This window comes from Arvicanthis niloticus, chromosome 4, assembly GCF_011762505.2.
Source record: "Arvicanthis niloticus isolate mArvNil1 chromosome 4, mArvNil1.pat.X, whole genome shotgun sequence".
NCBI lineage: Eukaryota > Metazoa > Chordata > Mammalia > Rodentia > Muridae > Arvicanthis > Arvicanthis niloticus.
Window position 1 is genome coordinate 36,955,201 of NC_047661.1, and position 18,451 is coordinate 36,973,651.

General features: G+C 45.4%; 1 protein-coding gene across 1 annotated transcript; it reads left to right on the forward strand.

Moving 5' to 3' along the window:
* Window positions 1–480: 480 nt before the first annotated feature.
* On the forward strand, window positions 481–17,941 carry Proser1 (proline and serine rich 1). Its single transcript, XM_034499805.2, has 13 exons — window positions 481–888; window positions 3,293–3,358; window positions 5,437–5,505; window positions 6,220–6,314; window positions 7,162–7,255; window positions 9,182–9,292; window positions 10,770–10,853; window positions 11,956–12,034; window positions 12,579–12,674; window positions 12,922–12,966; window positions 14,730–16,410; window positions 16,825–16,975; window positions 17,602–17,941. Exons 1-13 carry the CDS (start codon window positions 844–846, stop codon window positions 17,722–17,724), a joined length of 2,739 nt encoding a protein of 912 aa, XP_034355696.1. The 5' UTR covers window positions 481–843; the 3' UTR covers window positions 17,725–17,941.
* Window positions 17,942–18,451: the final 510 nt, after the last annotated feature.

Consider the following 18,451-nt stretch of genomic DNA (forward strand, 5'->3'; position numbering starts at 1 on the left):
TTCAATAATCAAAACAGAGCACCGCAAAACTGAAGAGTTAGGGGACCGTGACATTAAAATAATGACTATCACACTCTGAAAAGGACTTTTGTTACAACCGTTTCACAAGTATTCAGGCGTATGTCGTGGATACCTATGTTCCCACACTAGGACCCCGGCGCCCCAAACTCGTGTTTCGGGCAATAGCGACTTAAGGTGGCGGCGCATAATTGCGTCTCGTGGGCGCGACACGCTCTACTGAAGGTCCTCTGGAGCTGGTGGGGGCATTTAGGGGTGCTCCCGCTGGGCGTGTGTTCGTGTGAGCGCTGCGGTGCTCGAGAGCCGCCCTTGGTGAGGCTGTGTCCCTCTTCGCCCGGCTTCTAGTGCGCCCTGGCCGCCGACCCGCTCCCGGAAGCTACGAAAACCCGTAACAAAGGACCTGCGGGGCCGCCGGCTGCGGGAGCTGCGGGACCCCGGGATCGGGCGGAGCGGCGGGGCTGAGCGCCCGTGGAACCACGTGTCCCCGATTGCTGCGGTGAGCTGAGCGTGGCTCGGCGGCCTTCGGAGGAGCGCTCGGCCCTCGGCGCCCTCCCGAGCCCTGATTTCTGCAAACGCACATGCCGGCTCTGCCCTGAGCATCTGAAGCTTTGTGTGAAGAAGCTACTGAAGTCTGATTTTAATAAAAAAAACTTTTTCCAAGTTTCCGTTCTGGGATTTTTGTTTTGTTTTTGGTGCAGTTTGCAATACTCTCTACCTCCTCGCCTCCTCTCTCCTTCTGGTGTATTATCCACGAGTCGAACGTGGAATGAGCGTTTCGTAATTGCAAGTAGAACTGTTAGACGTCACATCGGAATAGTACTCAAGATGGACAAAAAGTCCTTTGAAACGGTGCTGGATGAAATTCGAAAGGTAATTGACCTTGATCTCTAAAATTCTGAGTTAATTGTCGTGAGTTACTTTCTTTGAGGTATTGTGTGTAGTCACCAAAGGGACTTGAACTTTCCTGTGTAACGTTAGAGCTTGCATCTTAGTAGATTGCAGCGCTTTAATAGAAGATAAGCCACCTCACGGCTAAACTTGGGAACGTCATTGTGATACAGGAATTACGTTTGTATTACCCACGGTTCCAGAGCCAACTGTAAATCCTTAATAACTGAGCTTTTGGTTGAGTGACATTTATTCAATGTTAACATGTTTCAGTAAGAGGAGTGGCTGGGCACTGGAAGAGATGCTTACTAAGTTCCTTTTCAAATCTCAAGCTAGGCAGAATGTCTTCCTTGCCTTTGCTTTCCTCCTCTGCTTTTTTAAACTGTTTATATTTACTGTTTCCTGGATTGAACCAGGCAGAAAAAAATGAAAAAATTTTGGAATGTAGGGCTGAGTCTAAAAGTATCTCTTAGGCAAAAATAACAGGTTCCCCGTTTGACGGAAAGGCAGTGCCGTGGCCTTGAGCCACACAGCTTGCATGGGGCTGTCTTGCATCTGTTTGGAATCTCAAATCGGTGCCCCTGACTGGCACTGCAAAAATTGCCGCAAGTTCTAGGGTTTTGTTTTGCTCTTTGTTAGACCCCCCTCCCCCTTTTCAAATAACATACTTTTAATTTTTCCTATTTGATGGTGCAGATTTTTCTTTTTCAAATATTCTGCTCTTGCTGAGTCTTATTTAATTAAAATTTGAAACAAAATGTCGTTTTACCATGTATTTGGAATTTGCCACACATGGTTGGTTTCTGAGCTGGTTTTTAACCACTCTGAGAAAATAAATTTTAAGTTAAAGTAGACCTGAATGCAGACTTCCGCTTTGGAGCAGTGCGGACGTGCATTTGTGTATCTTCTCCCTTCTCAGCCTTGTAAAAATGTCTGGCAATAAATATTAACGAGGGAACCAGAAAGGTTCCAGAGATAAAAGTCTTCATCAGAGGGGGGCTTCAAGTCCACAATTCTAGTCTGCAATCAAAATGTGCTGCCAGTTGGCTCTGCCAGGTGGAGAATCGCATCCACAGTATCTTAGTTTGCTAAAATGGAGTGAAATACAGAGGCATTTCTAAGTAGGGGCCGTGCTATAATTTTTAGAAATTGCTTTAGACTTTGTAAATGTCCATTTGAATGGGTCACCTCTTCTGTTGTTACTGTACACCCACAGATAATACTGACTCTCACTTAAAGTAGAAACATGTGAGAAGACACTTGGGGGAAAATAGGAAGGGCATTGTTTTGTTTTCTCAAAACGGGAATAATAAGAGCTGTTAATTAGTAAGCATTTTTCTGTTTGACTCCAGCTTTTTAATTGGAGTTAGGTGGCATACTCCCAATGTACAACACCAAGCCAAGCCCTCATTAGGTATCTAATGCTCCCCCAGGAGTCTGGTATTTTTTTAAAAAAAATGTGTTTCATGCCCTGTGTGGGGGCCACAGCTAGCCCTCTCCTGCATTAGGGGAAGATTTGAGATAGGATTGGTGTTATCGGCTCAAGCCAGGATTTGGTCCTGAACCTTGTTTTTGACTGTCTCTTTAATGATAAGGATAATAACACTCCTCATCGTGCATTACCCAGAATGCCATGTAAAGGTTGAACTGTTGAGCACCCTGGATGATTTTACTGGTCGTTGCATTTGCTTCTAGCAGAAGCATATATAGAGAAAGTACAATTATTGCTGTTTTGTAGTGAGGAGAAAATGGCCAGTTCATATTTTATGAGTGCTCGTAATCTATGCAGCTTGCTTTAGTCTTTCCATCTCTGAGGTCCACAGTAGCTGGTAGAGGAGCAGGTATGACTTCTGCATAGTGCTAGGGCAAAGGCATCTGTTCTCATCTGCTGATAGGTCCCACAGAGGAAGGAAGACATATATCAAACATCTCTCTATCAGTTTTCTAATTATTAGGACCTCAGTACAGCTTGTTGAAGGTTATGATTGGGATTCCCCTTTATGAATGAGGAAGCAAGTTCTAAAGACTCTGTTGGGGGCCACCTTGTGAGTTCCCGGCCAGCCTGGGCTTCATAGTGAACCTACTCTTGGAAGAAAGAATAAAAAGGGTAAATTGTATCAGTAAGAGATGGTGTGAAAATAGACATTCACAAATTTGAAACATAATTTGTACTAATGTTGACTCTGTTACAATGTTGCTCCTTCTGTACACCTGTTCCTGAAGGCCCAGCAAGGATAGAATTTCTTGTTTACCTTAGTTGCTGCCGCTTCAGCTAGAGCTGAATGAGACCAGTCCCTGTCAGTCTGTGTGGGTGTGTATGTGGTTTCAGTACCTGCATATTAACATGCTGCTGATGTACATTAATTCCTTTTTTCCCCTTTTCTAGGCTGTTTTGACAGAATATAAATTAAAAGCAATTGAATATGTTCATGGGTACTTCTCCAGTGAACAGGTATTCTTTGTTTTTTAAATCCTCGTTGTACTACTGCTCTAGTTAATGTCTGTTTACATTCAGAATTGCTTTTACTTTGTTGCCTTATTCCCTGAGAAGTTCTTAGTTCTGGCAAAAAAAAAAAAAAAAAAAAAAAGGCCTTCAAAGCCTTAGGAGAACTTAGTGGGTTACACCACATTCATTGTCTAAGGTGATTTTAAAACACTGTATCCTTTTTAAAGCAACTTATAAAACTGTCAGTTATTCTGGGGAAATATCAAAAGTTTATAAACTTAGGGCCTAAGTGATGGCTCAGTGGTTAAGAGCACTTTCTGCTGTTGCAGAAGACCCAGGTTTGGCTCTTAACACCCTGGTGGTCACAGCCTACAACCATTCAGAACTCCAGTTCCAAGGCATCTTGCTGGGTCTAGCATGGCCTTGGTAGGGACCAAATGACTTGGTTCCCTGCCCATTGGACAGGGCCAGCAGGCCAGTGGGGAGGGAGAGGGGGGAAGGCTCCATGAGTGTCCATGGCTGCTGTGGGTGTAAGACTTATTTGTGTAAGAACAGATCTTACTCTCTTCCTTCAAGTCTTCCCTGTCAACATTAATGACTCCATGAGTCTGGGAGGCTAAGGTGTGGCTCATGTCTTAGCCAAATGGTAACCATTGGGACCTTCAGGACAGCCTTTAAGCCTGAGAAAAAACTCTAGAAACATAGGTTTAAAAACAAGAATGCAGCATGAATTATGAGGGGCTTCACGAATCTAAAGGAACAAAAGCAGCCTCGCTGTGAGCCAACTTGTCAGGAAGATACTAAGGAAGGAAATCTCACCCAGCTAAAGTTTTTGTTGCTTATAAACAAAGGAAGACAGATTCCTGAGTTCAAGGTTGGCCTGTGACAGACTAATTTAGGTCCAACTGTGACAGAAATAGTAATTTCAGGACCGGGTCCCATATTGCTAGTTTATAATGGTTTTAAAATTCACTGTATGATCAAAGAAGACATGAATAAATGTTGAACGGTTACAAAGACCACAGGCCCCTCCCATATTATTCCTTTGTATTTTCCTTTAAGACCGTGGCCCAGGGTGAGGGCATCTCTGTGCTGCCCACTCCTGACTACATCACAGCGTTCACTCCTGCTTCAAGGCCTATTTGTGGGTGGTGGGAGGAGACTCTGGGATCCTTGCCCTCTGACTCTTACAGTGCAGTGCTGAGCTAGATCCGGGCCTCTGGCTGCTGTTGTATAATCTGCAGATTCAAGCCCAAGGGTAGCCATGCGGGCCTTCAGCCAGTCACTGTACGCTGCACGGTGCTTGTACACACCTTGATGTGTCGTTTCTGTGTGTGGTTCCTGTTTTCACGCCCCATCTCCATCTAACTTTTCAGCTTCCTGTGCTTTCCATATGCATTATTTCCTGGATTTGTTTCTCATGGTACCCCAGGGCCTCGTACATGCTGTGCATGCGCCCTTCCACTGAACTACATCCGGGACTTCCTTTTTTTTTTTTTTTTTTTTTTTTTTTAATTTTATTTTGAGGCAGAGATTTACTTAGTTGCCAGTCATGCACTTCCAGGCTAAGTCTAGATTGTATGTCTCCTTTCTTTGAAAAGGAAGGAAGGAAAAAGAAAGGAACAAAAGAACAATTTATTGTAGGGAATGGGCCGGAAATGCCACCACATTCACGTGATGGTCTGCAAGGACAGCTTGTGGGAGTCCCAGGCATCGACTCAGGTCTTCAGTCTTAACGGGACACACCTCTACCCACTGGGCCATCTTGCCAGCACTGTGTGTTTTTCTTTCTTCCTAGACCAGTGCTGTCCAGAAGGTTCTACGATGGTACAAACATTCTTTGTCCACATTGTCCTCTGTGCAAGCTGTTGTATCATGTGACTGTTGAGCACTCGATAGGAGCCCTGTGCTGCTGTGGGTCTGGAGTACAGTGGTTATGCTTTGCTGCACGGGTGGCCCCTGGTGCCATGTGCTCTTCTCCCACATGGAGATGGTGACGGGAATTACAAGTGTTGAAGCCTATTTGAAAGAAATGTGTGCAGACTCTCCCTGCCATCAGAGCTGAAGTAAGCCTTTGCTTGCAGGTGGTTGATCTCCTAAGGTACTTCTCCTGGGCAGAGCCACAGCTGAAGGCCATGAAAGCACTACAGCACGTGAGTGACTCCCCTTCTCCACTGTGCAAAGTAACAATGTTTCATTCCCATTTCACACAATCCAGGCCAAATTGTGGTTTGTATCAGAAAGCTAACCTTAAATCCCATTATACTTTGATATACCAAATAACTATGTTAGAAAACCTTCCAGGGTGTGAAACTGTGTTACTATTAAATCCTCTATGGGCTCTAACTGGCAAATTAAGGGACTGTACTCATTGCAAAGCACAGTCCTGGGACTTTGACCCTTATGATTCAGATTTGGCAGCATCTCCCATAGTGCATCACTGTAGACTAAAGGAAGCCATGTCTTAGGGAAGCTGCAGCACAGTCCTTTCCCTGGCTCTGACTCTTGTGCCTTGCCTGGTGGGTTGAGTCACTCTTGTTTGTGTACATGCCACCTTGGTAGATGGCCATTCAGAGGATTTTACACTTGTTACAGGTGAGCACATTGGAAAGTTCAGACCTAAACTCTATGTGTAGAACCTAGGTGTGTTTCTGAAATCATTACACTAAAAGGAGTCCACTCGTGACTCAGAACTTTGGGAATTTTTCTAGAGTTGCCGAGGCATACCTTTTGCTTGTGTTATTTTCAGTTAAGATATAGGCTGTGTCCTAAAATGTTTATACTACAGAATTTAGTTATAGTTCCCCAAAGCTGGTAAGGTCTGATAAGACGATCTCATGTTGAAACATGTTTTCTTTTTGTGATAGAAAATGGTGGCGGTCCACCCAGCTGAAGTGGTGAGCATCCTCAGCTGTTTCACCTTTAGCAAGGACAAGCTGGCTGCTCTGGAGCTCTTGGCCTCGTGAGTATTTCTCTTACTGCTTCCTTCAAACCTGGAAGTTTAACTGGCTTTTAAAGTCACTGATCTCTGTGAATGCATCAGTTACGTGGGGCAGCAGAATGCTACCAAGATAGTCTATGAAAAATGACGTGCACTGTGCCAGTTACGTAACCAAGCAGAACCTGATGAAATCATCTATAAAAATTGCTGGGTGTGGTAGCACTCGTCAGTTATGTCAGAACTTGGGGAGCCAGAGGCAGGGGACCCTGAGTAAGGCAATAAGAACCTGTCTGCAAACAAAAGAAACAAACAAAAATGCCCACGTTCTGTGAAAACACAGTGCTGGATTCTGGTGTCATTACATCATTAATTCTTCCTACATCTGTGGTCATAGCTCACAGAATAATAAGTACTTCCTATGTATGTGGTCTTAGCTCACGGGATAATGAAGACCTTCCTTCATAGAATAATGGCTGTTTCACACTCCTGCATTTTAGCATTTTCTTTGCCTTCTTCCCATCCTACGTAACTTAAAAGGCAAGCTGACAAAAATGTGGGATGTTTATTGAGCAGGATACTTGTACCTCAGAGCCTTCAGTTCCAACAGTGATGGGGTGATGTGAGGCCGTGGGAATGCCCCTGACTTGACACATGAGACCCATAGTAAGTGTGAGCTTGAAGAGAAGAGAAGAGACCTAAGCTTTAGCAAAGTTTAAGGGTGGGCGAGTTGCTTATTCACAGAGAATGTATTCTACAGTCTGGTATTGTTTATATGTCCTTGAAAACACAAAACATGCCATAAAGACATTTCTGATATGTATATCTGACTGGATCCTCAAACAGAAGCTAAGTCATGTTTCCTTGACAGAAATATTGTGGACGCACAGAACTCTCGTCCCATTGAAGATTTATTCAGAATCAACATGTCTGAGAAGAAACGGTGCAAGCGAGTCCTGGAGCAGGTAACCCTCACAGATACTGTGCAGATGCTGTGCTGCGTCTGGGGGGTGAACAGTGAAGTGCTTGCCTCACTGCGGCGGTGCTGGGAACTCACTTAGAAGCAGACATTCTTGCCAGCCAGGGAGCACAGGTAAAGCCCTGTAGAAGAAGCTTGTGGGTACAGAGATGACTCAGGAGTGAGACACTGGTGGTGGCTTATCCAGCAGGGCGCTTGTATCTTTCCCCTGTGGTGCCATTACACCAAACATTTTATGTCCACCTGCTTAGGAACAGTGGCTGCATATTTGCTTTGTTAGCAGACTTACAGTAATCAAACTCATAAGAAAGAATACTAAAACAAAACTCCATGTCATTTATGAAAATCTGTAAAGGGGACATATTTTCTATCCAAGCATCTGATTCTGACTTGCAAATTGCCAAGGTCATGCTGCCTGTCCACTGAAGCAGAAGCCTGAATGAAGGAGATACAGGATGCTCTCCAAGGCCCTGCTGTTCATCAGTGTGGTCCTTGACGCCTCCTAAGGTCAGGAAGGAGGCTCTGGCTCCCTGCTTGTTTCTATTGCTGAGATGACACTCATCCTACATCTCTTTAACACCAGTGTCACTGATTTTCTTGACAAAATCTTGGAGTCCTATATACATAGCTGTGGGTGTCTTCCCTCTAATGTATTCCATGCATAACTCATTGACTCAGAAATGTTCTGGGACCACATGCTCTTTTGAGTGGAATACTATTAATGTAAATGAATTAATCAAATTGTTCCTATGTTTTAGTCCAAAGTTATGTTAAGAATTTGTCCTAACGAAATAATAGAAATATACAAATTTATATATAAGGTTATTTTTCTAGTATAATTTATTATGACTAAATTGAGGTGATTTTTTTTTAAACGTTGAAGTATTTAGTTGGAGGCTATATTATGCAATTAATGTGATTTTTGGTAATTTATAAAAATAATTATAAATACAAACAGGATTCCTGTAAGTACTGCAATATGAATATGACTGTATGTGTTGTGTATATTGCACATATTACTTGACTATACCTGGGTATTCCTGTAATACAGTGTACATCCACTGGATGCATTTGCTTTACAAAGTACTCCTCATTTATTACCAGCCCATGTGTCTGAGGTACCATCTTAGAAGCTGAGAGTGCAGTGTAACCACCATATACCTAAATTCTTTCTCAGTTTCTCACAAGCAAACACTAAATCATTCCTGTTTTTTCAGTAGCCTAGCTCTTTGGAATTGTTTTTTAAACATCCTTAAATAATTTGTTTTTCTTAATGTGTGTGAATATGTGGCTGTAAGTGGGTGCCTGTGAAGGGCAGAAGAGGGTGAGCTACCCAATGTGGGTGTTGGGACCAGGTCTTCTGCAGGAGCAACAAGTGCTGTGTGTGTGTGTGTGTGTGTGTGTATTTAATTAAGCTGTAAACATTTTTTCAAAGCAATCTCATTTTGACTGTTTGGGTTTTTATTTTTTGTGTTTGGTTTGGTGTGGTTTCTTGTTGTTGTTGTTGTTGTTGTTGTTGTTGTTGTTTTGGTAGTCAGTTAAAGAAATGGGGCAGACACTCCTCACTATGTAGACCAGACTAGCCTCAAACTCACAGAACTCTGCCTGCCTGTGTCCTGGGATTAAAGGTGTGCACATCACATCCTATTGCTAAATAACAGACCTTTCTTGATCCTGTTGGTTACAGCCCTGATGGTACATAGTGTAACCATGGTAACAATTCCACAGAAGTACCTTCACTTCGTTAGACACTCCCTTGGGTTCCTAGAGGTCCCTGGTGATTGACTGGTGGGTGAATGTGGCAATGCTGTGCTGCTCCCTAGTTCATGGCCTCGGCTGGACTTCCTGTCACCCTGAGTGCCTGACGGTATGAGTTTGATTTTTATTAACCACTTTCTTTTTCATGTTACAGGCTTCCAAGGCAGGCTGCAAAGCCCCTCATGCCATGATTTCTTCATGCGGAACCTTTCCAGGAAACCCCTATCCCAAAGGAAAACCCAGCCGCATAAATGGAATTTTCCCTGTAAGCTTGCTTCTACATAATGAAATTTCCCATAACCAAGTGTCACAGTAGCACAGATCTGTACATGGAGGTGCTGCGTGTGAGAACATGCCAGCTTACGATGCTTCTCCAAAGGGAAGGAGTCTCCTGTCTTCCACTTAACTGATAGACAGTTGGAAGTTCATGTGTAACCATTAACTGACTACATTACCCTCAGAACGTGCCAGATAAAGGTCGATTTTGCTGCTTTATTTGCCAAGTATTCTCAGCAGTTTTCAACAGTTGCATAGCCAAGAACCCACTTGGGAAACTGCCAGATGGAGCCCTATAAGAATCTTGTTTGGACACCAGTGGGTGGTGCTCAAAGCCCTTGGAAAATAATCTTTTCAAAAGTTACATTCAAAAGTCATTACATTTCTATTACTATGTCAAAGCCCCAGAGCTTCATGGACTAAATAGTAGACATCTATTATTTCCAGTAGTGTTTGGTTAGTTGGTTGGTTTGTTGGTTTTTTTTTTTTTTTTTTTTCTCCCCCCCCCCCCCCCCCGAGCATGGTCTTCACAACTTTGGCTGGCCTGGAACTCACAATGTAGAGTAGGCTGGCCTAGAATTCAGAGATCTACCCACACCTACCTCTCAATTGCTAGGATTTAAGGCCTGGGCCACCACACTATGCTCCTGTAGTTTTCCTGACTGGGAGAAGTGGGAGTGGCTTACTTAGCCATGTAGTTCTGGCTCAGGTTTTACCTGCAAACTTGACTAAGTGCCTGGCAAGTTAATGTTGCTTGTTGCCAGGAATCTTATTCCTTACCACAAGGACTTGAGTACCCTCATGACGTGGTAGCTAGTTTCCACAGCACATGTAACCAAGGGGAGGCAGGGGCAGCTGCAACAAGGCTTCTTAGGATTTGCTTCTGGGAATCAGTGCCATTCTTTAATGTCATGGTCGTGGCACACGTCAGCCCTAGTTATTCTGAGATGGATGGTGGGCAGCAGTGGGCAGTGGCGCCATCTTGGAAGCTGGCCTCTATAGCAGTGTGTGCTGCCTAAGGACACTGCCTGAGGCAACAGCCTATGGAGATTTCTGATCTGTTCTATAGAGCGGTCTCTAATGAGGTCTTAGACACCAGGTTTCTTTTTCAGTCTCTGATTTATATACACTAGCATGAAAGTTGGCATGCGTGTGTGTGTGTGTGTGTGTGTGTGTGTGTGTGTGTGTGTGCGCGCGCGCGCGCGTGCGCGTGTGCGCGGGCGTGTGTGCGCATGTAGCAAGTATTAGTCTACACATCATCCTTCCCTGTCATCCCCTCTGCAACCATGGTATGCTGGTTGAGGGGAAGGTGAGGTAGCCAACTGGAGCATGATTGGACCTGGAATCCAAGACTTATTCTTAGCAAGTCCCTTCAGAATAATTCAGTGCAGTTGTCTGTTGTGTCTAAACTATCACCACCACCACCACCACCCCCCACCTCCCCTCTCTTTCTCTTTTTTAACTAGGGAACTCCTCTGAAAAAGGATGGTGAAGAAATTACCAATGAAGGCAAAGGAATAGCAGCGCGGATTCTCGGGCCGTCCAAACCAGTACGTGCTGAAGTAGAAATAGGAAGCAGGTGTTAGGTTCTCTATGTGTAGCTTCTGTCTGTGTGAGGTAAGGGTTTGTGTTGCAGTTCAAATGTGGTAGAAATTCCAGGTCCAAGAGAATGGCCTAGGGCTTGAGTCTACGGACTTAGTTCAGGAGCTCAAGGCTCTTTGGAGAGTAAGCACTTGATTTGAAAGCTAACCTAGCCACATTCATCTGTTTGGCTAAGGATTAGAAAGTGATGTTTACCTGCTAGCTAATCAGTCTTAATGTCAGTGAACCAGGCATGGAGCCAGGCCCTTGTCCTTCAAAGGGAATGACTGTAATGCCTGGAAATGTGAATTGAACCGGAGAATGGACCTCCTGGTGGTCCCACATAGGCCTTCAAGTTCTCTGCCCATTCACAAGACAGGAGAAGCAGGTGGCTGCTTATGAGGCCCGGAGGAAACAGTTCCTTCCCTCCAGTGGAGTCCTCTGCCCTATGACTCCTGCTTCCTCTTCCACTCTGGGTAAAATACAGTGTTTGGTGGAGCTTTGGATACTTCAGATTCTGTAAATGCCATCAACTGTAAAATAAGGGCTTGTAAATCTAAAGATTTCAAAAGAACAAAAACATGCAGTTCCTAATCCATAGTATAACAATTGTCAGATTGCCAGGTGCTAATGAACCTCCCAGTGCTGAGCTCTAATGATCGCAGGAGAGCATTGCCCTTGAGAGACCAGACCCTGAAGATCCTAGTGATCGTAGGAGGACATTGTCCTTGAGGTCATTATGTGTCAAGGAGAGACCTAAAGGTCTCTTGTCTGGCTTTCATACTGGAAATGGGAATTCCTGGGTTTGGCCCAGGCTGGGTCAGAAAGGCACCTGCTGTTCATTCAGGTCTGACCTTTATTGGGAGGATGAATGGATGCTAAAATAAAAACACAGCATGTCTGGCAAGCTGTACCTTTGGAACTGAGAAGAACCACCGTAATGAAAGCAAAGACTACGTAATCTGAGCTGTGACAACTGGGGCATCTTCAGTCTCTTCAGATTGTATTGTTTTATCGGGAGATGTGCTTTCGTTCTCGGTGATGTCTAACTACTGTGCTTTCCTTGTCCAGCCTCCTTCAACATACAATCCACACAAACCTGTCCCCTACCCAATACCTCCATGCCGGCCGCATGCCACCATCGCACCAAGTAAGCACTTCCTTGTCTGCACTTTTTCTTTCTTCTGTTCATTACATTGAGAGGACAAGCTGCTGTATGTGCGTGGGGAATCTACAGCACTTCAGTTCTGAGAGCTTAATTTTGCTGATGGCCAGCTGCTGTATCTTGGTCTAGCACGCTGCCACAGGTATAGTTTAGTTTTAGTGTGTTTTCCATGTTTACCTGAATTGCAGATTGTCTTAATCACCTTATTATTAGGGCTTTTCACTTTGGTAACTGGCCTTAAGTGCCCTTTTTTAGGTAGCTGATGTCCAGAGGTATCATCAGTATATATGGAAATGGTCAAGTCTGTGTACTGGGCTTAAGGGTGAACCTGCCTCACCTGTCAGAAGGTGTCTGGGACGGGCATACAGCCAGGACTGTCTTCCCCCTCAGTTCTCACGTACGCTGTCTCCTTGTGAGATGCCTCTCTATTACATGACAGTTTAAAACCACATTTCCCACAATGGTGCAGATTTTAACTCCTAGCCAGTGATACTAAGTTCTTTCTTTTTCTATCATGTGCTCACTTCAGGTGCTTACAACAATGCGGGTCTGGTACCATTAGCCAATGTGATAGCTCCAGGCGTCCCGCCTCCACCCCAGTACACTCCAAATCCAGCAGGAACAGGTAAAGACCTACGGCTGTAGGCTGTTTAAATGAGTCACGGAGTGTTCATATATGTGTCTGTAGATGTGTCCGTATAGTAACGACCTGTTCTAGTCATGTGGATATGATTCTTTCCTGTGTACCTTATTTTTCCTTCAGTGTTTTCAATGATGTCTAATTACTTTATCTTAGCTTTTTTTGACATCTATATGTGATTATGGTGGGAGAATAATCTGATTAAAGTTTGAAATTGTTTGTTTTTATATAGACAATGAAGACCTCTCCAGTCAGACAAAACCTACCCAGAGTCAAAGTAAGTACCAAGTAGATCCAGAAACAAGTGCTGTCTGTCACGACTGCTGGCTGTTGCTCACAGGGGACAGCTTGGGAAAGGCTCCTAGATGTAGGGTAATTCACTAAGAATGACTTGATAGTGATAGAGTTATGTTCAAGAAATGCACATATTGTCTGGATTTAAATTCATTTTACAGCTTTGTATTCTACTTGCAAAACTCCATGAAATCTAAGAATCACATAACATGTACATCCTTATTCACTTAGCATTGTGATACGGGAGAGGAGATTTTCATATGCACACAAAGATAACCCTTTTTGACAGTTAATAAGTCTAGTAAGCCCATTAGACATAACCTTACATGGAAAGGGATAAGGGCATGGGAGCAGCAAAGGCACTGAACACAGGTGGCCTGGGTGGCGCCTCCAGATGGCAGCACCGAACTGTCCTACCCAGTGAGAAATGAGTGGTAGGAAGGGAGCTCTCTGTGTGGAAGAAGAGGAGTTCGCTCAGAGAAAAAAGGTAACACACATCTGATTACTGTGCCGAGGTTGGGGGTGTTGGGAAATCTCCCCTCTCTGTGAAGGTGCCCAGAGGTGTGGCCAGCGAAGGTGCAGAGGAGGGAGGGCAGGGTGGTAGGTGTCAGGATTTCTTTCCGAGGCTTTACCTAGCTCTGGAAACAAGTCATTCGACCTTATGGAGACAATTTTAAAGCCTTTACAGTCAATACACACACACACACACACACACACACACACACACATTTTTTAAAATTTCCTTTTTAAAAATTACAAAACAGTAATAAAGACTCCCTCTGTAGTGGTAAGACCATGGGCCCTACCATGTGATAGCTGTGTGGTATTATTTGTTGTAGGTTTTGGGGTTTTTATTTTTTTTGTTGTTGTTGTTGTTTGGTTTGGTTTTTGCTGTGCTGGAGTATTGAGGCCAGGCCTTATACAAGCTTCTATAATTAAGCTGCATAACTGTATGGCCTTTATTAATCCACTGGCTAACCCTCAGCTTACCCATATATAAAATGGGAGTGTAGGTCTCTGGATTAATGTGAGGCAGATGGAGTGATCATGAGTGTCCTCTTGCCAAGAGTCTGGTTTCCACACACATCTTTAAATATCTGTCTTAACTCCCTGAACAGTGCAGTTCAGTGGTTATCACTACAGAGGGAGGAGCTGTCTGTGTTACCTCTGAAACAGAATTGGTCTAAATACAGTCTCAGACAGTGCTGATCACAGTGGCATTGCCTGTAGAAGTCCGGGTTCCCATCAGCTGCCACAGAGCAGCTGGACACAGCCATTGAACTCATCCCAGGAGGAAGAACCCAGATCACCCCAAATCCTCCTTTTAATTATCCATAGAGATAGCAGAATTAGATGGTGTAGCAAACACAAGGAAATATTGAGAACAAGTTGTTGGGTGGTTTAGGATCTACCCTCTAAGGTGAACCTGTATGGATCCCTGACACAAACTTACTAAAACAGACTGTGGCCAGGACGGGCTGTGTAAGGCTTTCCAGTGGTCCCAAGGCAGGCTGTGGCTGCCCAGGTAGTGAGATGGTCCTGAGGTTGTGTATGTGTTCTCCCTAGAGAAAGGGTTCTTCAAGCTCCCAGCAGCTCAGTACTGACAAGAGCAACTGGATGCTTGCCCTTGTTTTTCTTTGGTATTTGTGAAATATGACTTCTCCCCTCCAAAACAGTGGCTGTGCCACTTTTCGTTTAAATTGGACATTCCAACACTATTAAACACCTGCCTCTTCTCTCCCCCAGCATTTTCCACCCCAGCGAGTCAACTCTTCTCTCCTCATGGTTCTAATCCTTCGACTCCCGCTGCAACTCCAGTACCTGCTGTGTCCCCAGCCAAGGCAGTAAACCATCCATCCGTGTCAGCAGCTGCCCCCGGCGCCGGAATGAGTGCGCCCAACACTGCCCTGGCGGTGTTCCCGACGCCTCAGCCATCCACCCCGAACCCGACTGTGATCCGGACCCCCTCCGTGCCCGTCACACCTGTTACTTCCACCCACAGCACCACACCCGCTCCAGTCCCTTCCATTTTTTCTGGCCTAGTGCCACTGCCAGGTCTATCTGCCACCCCTAACCTATCCACTCAGGCCAGCTCGACACCAAGGGTCACTCTGGCTTCCAGTGAGACATTTGCTTCCACTTGTGCCCCATTCACCAGCCACTCCTTGGCCAACTCTACTGCTGGGTCAGCCAGTAACCCAATCCCAGCTCCCCTCTCGTCGGTCTTCGCAGGTCTGCCTTTGCCCTTCCCACCAGCATCCTACAGCATAGCCACCCCGACCCCTTCTGTAATCGCCAGTGCTGCAGGTCCACACGGTGTAAATAGCCCCCTTCTGTCTGCCTTAAAAGGCTTTCTTACGTCAAATGACACACACTTAATCAATTCCTCTGCCTTGCCATCTGCAGTCACAAGTGGACTGGCTTCTTTATCCTCTCTTCCCAATCGAAACTCGGATTCTCCTGCGTCAGCCACTAATAAGTGCTATCCCCCTGCAGCTGTTCCTGCTGCACAGAGGTCTTCCACCCCAGGATTGGCCATGTTCCCAGGCCTGCAGTCTCCTGTGGTTAGTGCCACCTCTGCAGCCCCAACACTGCCTGCACAGTCCCCGTTAGCTACCCCCACCTCCACAGCAGTCCCAATCAGCTGTGGCTCCTCAGGTTCGCTTTTGCATGGACCCCATGCAGGTGGCATTTCATCTGCCCCTGCTGCACCAACTATGCCTGTTATGATAAAAAGTGAGCCCACAAGCCCCCCACCTTCGGCCTTCAAAGGCCCAGCTCACCCCGGGACTCCTGCTCGTGGTACCTTGGGTCTATCAGGTGCCCTCGGCCGTGGGTACCCCACGACCTCAGTGCCCATTAGTGTGTCCACATGCCTTAACTCTGCCCTGTCTGGGCTCTCCAGCTTGAGCACCCCCTTAGCTGGTTCTATGTCCCTTCCACCTCACGCATCCTCCACACCCATCGCTCCAGTCTTTACTGCCCTTCCCCCTTTCACTTCATTGACCAATAGTTTCCCTCTGCCGGGCAGTCCCTCCCTCAATCCTGCCGTATCTCTCGCGGGGCCTTCAACCACCACTTCTGCAGCCGTACACCCTAGCTCTGCAACGGTGCGCTCAGTGCTGCCCACCTCCAATGCTTCTCCTGCGGCCTTCCCACTCAACCTGTCTACCGCTGTGCCCTCGCTCTTCGCGGTCACCCAGGGCCCGCTGCCCGCCTCTAATCCATCCTACCCCGGCTTCCCTGTCTCTAGTGCCCCAAGCGGTGCCCCCACATTGCCCTCATTCCCAGGGCTGCAGGCGCCCTCCACGGTGGCAGTTACCCCATTGCCAGTGGCTGCCTCGGCTCCATCACCTGCACCTGTTCTGCCGGGGTTTGCCTCAGCCTTCAGCTCCAACTTCAACTCCGCCCTGGTGGCACAAGCCGGGTATGTGACTGGGCTGCACACAGGTTCAAGTCACTTCTCACCAAGCTTATGTAGCTCAGTCTTGATTTATATTGAGATACTGGGCTACGAGGGGTGGAGGAATAGAAGCCCAATACCCAAAAATGTTTCATGACTCCTCAGCCATGTAAGAGTGTGACTCCTTACTACATGTAAGAGAGAGTTTGCTTCTAAGGTGGCCAGAAGTGTTATGTGTGAGATGTTGCTTTCAGAGTTACTGCACTCTGAGTAAGTTTTATCACAGCAAGTGACTCATTTCTGCAGTTCCGTCCTACAGAGGAGCTCTGATTTGTTCGCTTTCCCATTTTTAAGTTGCCTCTTGCCAAATACGGAAGAAGCAGCCGCCCGCCTCCACGTGTCCGCAGTTTGACCTGTTTTTCTACCGATTGTTTTCAGTTTGTCTTCTGGACTCCAAGCTGCCGGTAGCTCTGTTTTTCCAGGCCTTCTGTCCCTCCCAGGTATCCCTGGATTTTCCCAGGCTCCCTCACAATCATCCCTGCAAGAGTTACAGCACAGCGCAGCTGCGCAGTCGGCTTTGTTACAGCAGGTATGCAGCCTGGAGTAAGTAAAGCCCTGGGCCACCATCTTGACGGTCCAATGCCAGCAAGAATGAGGCTTACCAGAATTAGAAGATTGGTTTCATTAGCTCTCCCCAAATTCGCAGACTCTTTATTTCCTTTCAGAAGAGTAACAAAGAGTGGGAAGCAAATGTATGAATTGTTTTTCCCATTTCTAGATTTTTTTTTTTTTTTTAAATAAATTGAGCCAGTTGAGTAGCACATGCCTTTAATCCCAGCACTCAGGAGGCAGAGAAGCAGGAGGATCTCAGAGTTCCAGGACAGCCAGCTCTGTAGAGTGAGTTCCAGGACAGCCAAGGCTACACCAAAAAAACCCTGTCTGAAAACAGAACAAAACAAACACTCAATTTCGTTTTTTAATAAAATGGAAACTAGTTTAGACAATTGCAATTTAATTTGGCTTATGCTTAAACTATAATGAATACAATAAGGCAAATTACCTCTACCAAACAACAAAAAGTCACCTCCTGACTTATTTTTTAAATTAGTATTTTTGCCCTCTAGTCCCTGTTCTGTCCGGTTGTATGTGGGTGGGAGCCAGCCCACACCCAGTGAACTGGAACTCTGCTAACTGCTTGTGCCTTTTTTCCTGCAGGTCCATTCAGCATCAGCTCTGGAGAGCTACCCGGCCCAGACAGACGGGTTTCCTAGCTATCCCTCCACACCAGGAACACCATTTTCTCTGCAAACAGGCCTATCCCAAAGTGGATGGCAATGAATTTTATTCTTCTTGGGAACAACACGAGATTTGCCCAAGAACTGCAGAGAACAATCTGACAAATGAAATTGGCCAATAATTTTAATAATTTTTTTAAAGAGTTCCTTAGGGACATAGGGACAAAGCTTGTTCAGGTTGTCTTTTTAAAGTGGTTGTATCAGAACCCTTAATCTGACCTATGTAAATAAGATGACAATAAATTGTATTGAGACTAGTATTTTAAGAGTACCTGGGGACTTATTACCTCCCTATAAGCTTTGAATTATGTGAGCCACATAGACTACTGAAGAGGAGACTGAAGTCTTTATAGCCAAATACAGCCTTAAGTCTGCTTGTGCCGCCTCCATGGACAGAAGTGATAGTTGCGCCTCTGGCTGCATGTGGCTGGCTGTGTGTGGAGGGAGAAGTTCTATTCTTCAGATGCATGTTAGCATCAACTGGAATACAGTAGTCCATATGTATCCACAAAGGGGACTTGAGACGACTATCACTTAATTTATTACCAATTGTCATACGTACTGCTGAATTTAACTGAATATATTTCAGGAAAGTAAAAATGGTGCTTACTATAGTCTTTAGAGTGACTTTCAGGTGTTTTCAACTAAAAATGTATACCCAGAACGACTTTCTTATAGATTTGTAAGTAAGGGAGGCTTAGGATAATGGCCAAACATCTTTCATAATCTCAGCAGTAGGTGAGTCCCAGACCACCGCTATTGCTCATTGT

Coding starts and splice junctions, on each gene's coding strand:
- Proser1 (XM_034499805.2), top strand. CDS start 844: ATGGACAAAAAGTCCTTTGAAACGGTGCTGGATGAAATTCGAAAG. Junction 12,967..14,729: donor AAAACCTACCCAGAGTCAAA/GTAAGTACCAAG, acceptor TCTCTCCCCCAG/CATTTTCCACCCCAGCGAGT. Junction 16,976..17,601: donor AGTCGGCTTTGTTACAGCAG/GTATGCAGCCTG, acceptor TTTTTCCTGCAG/GTCCATTCAGCATCAGCTCT.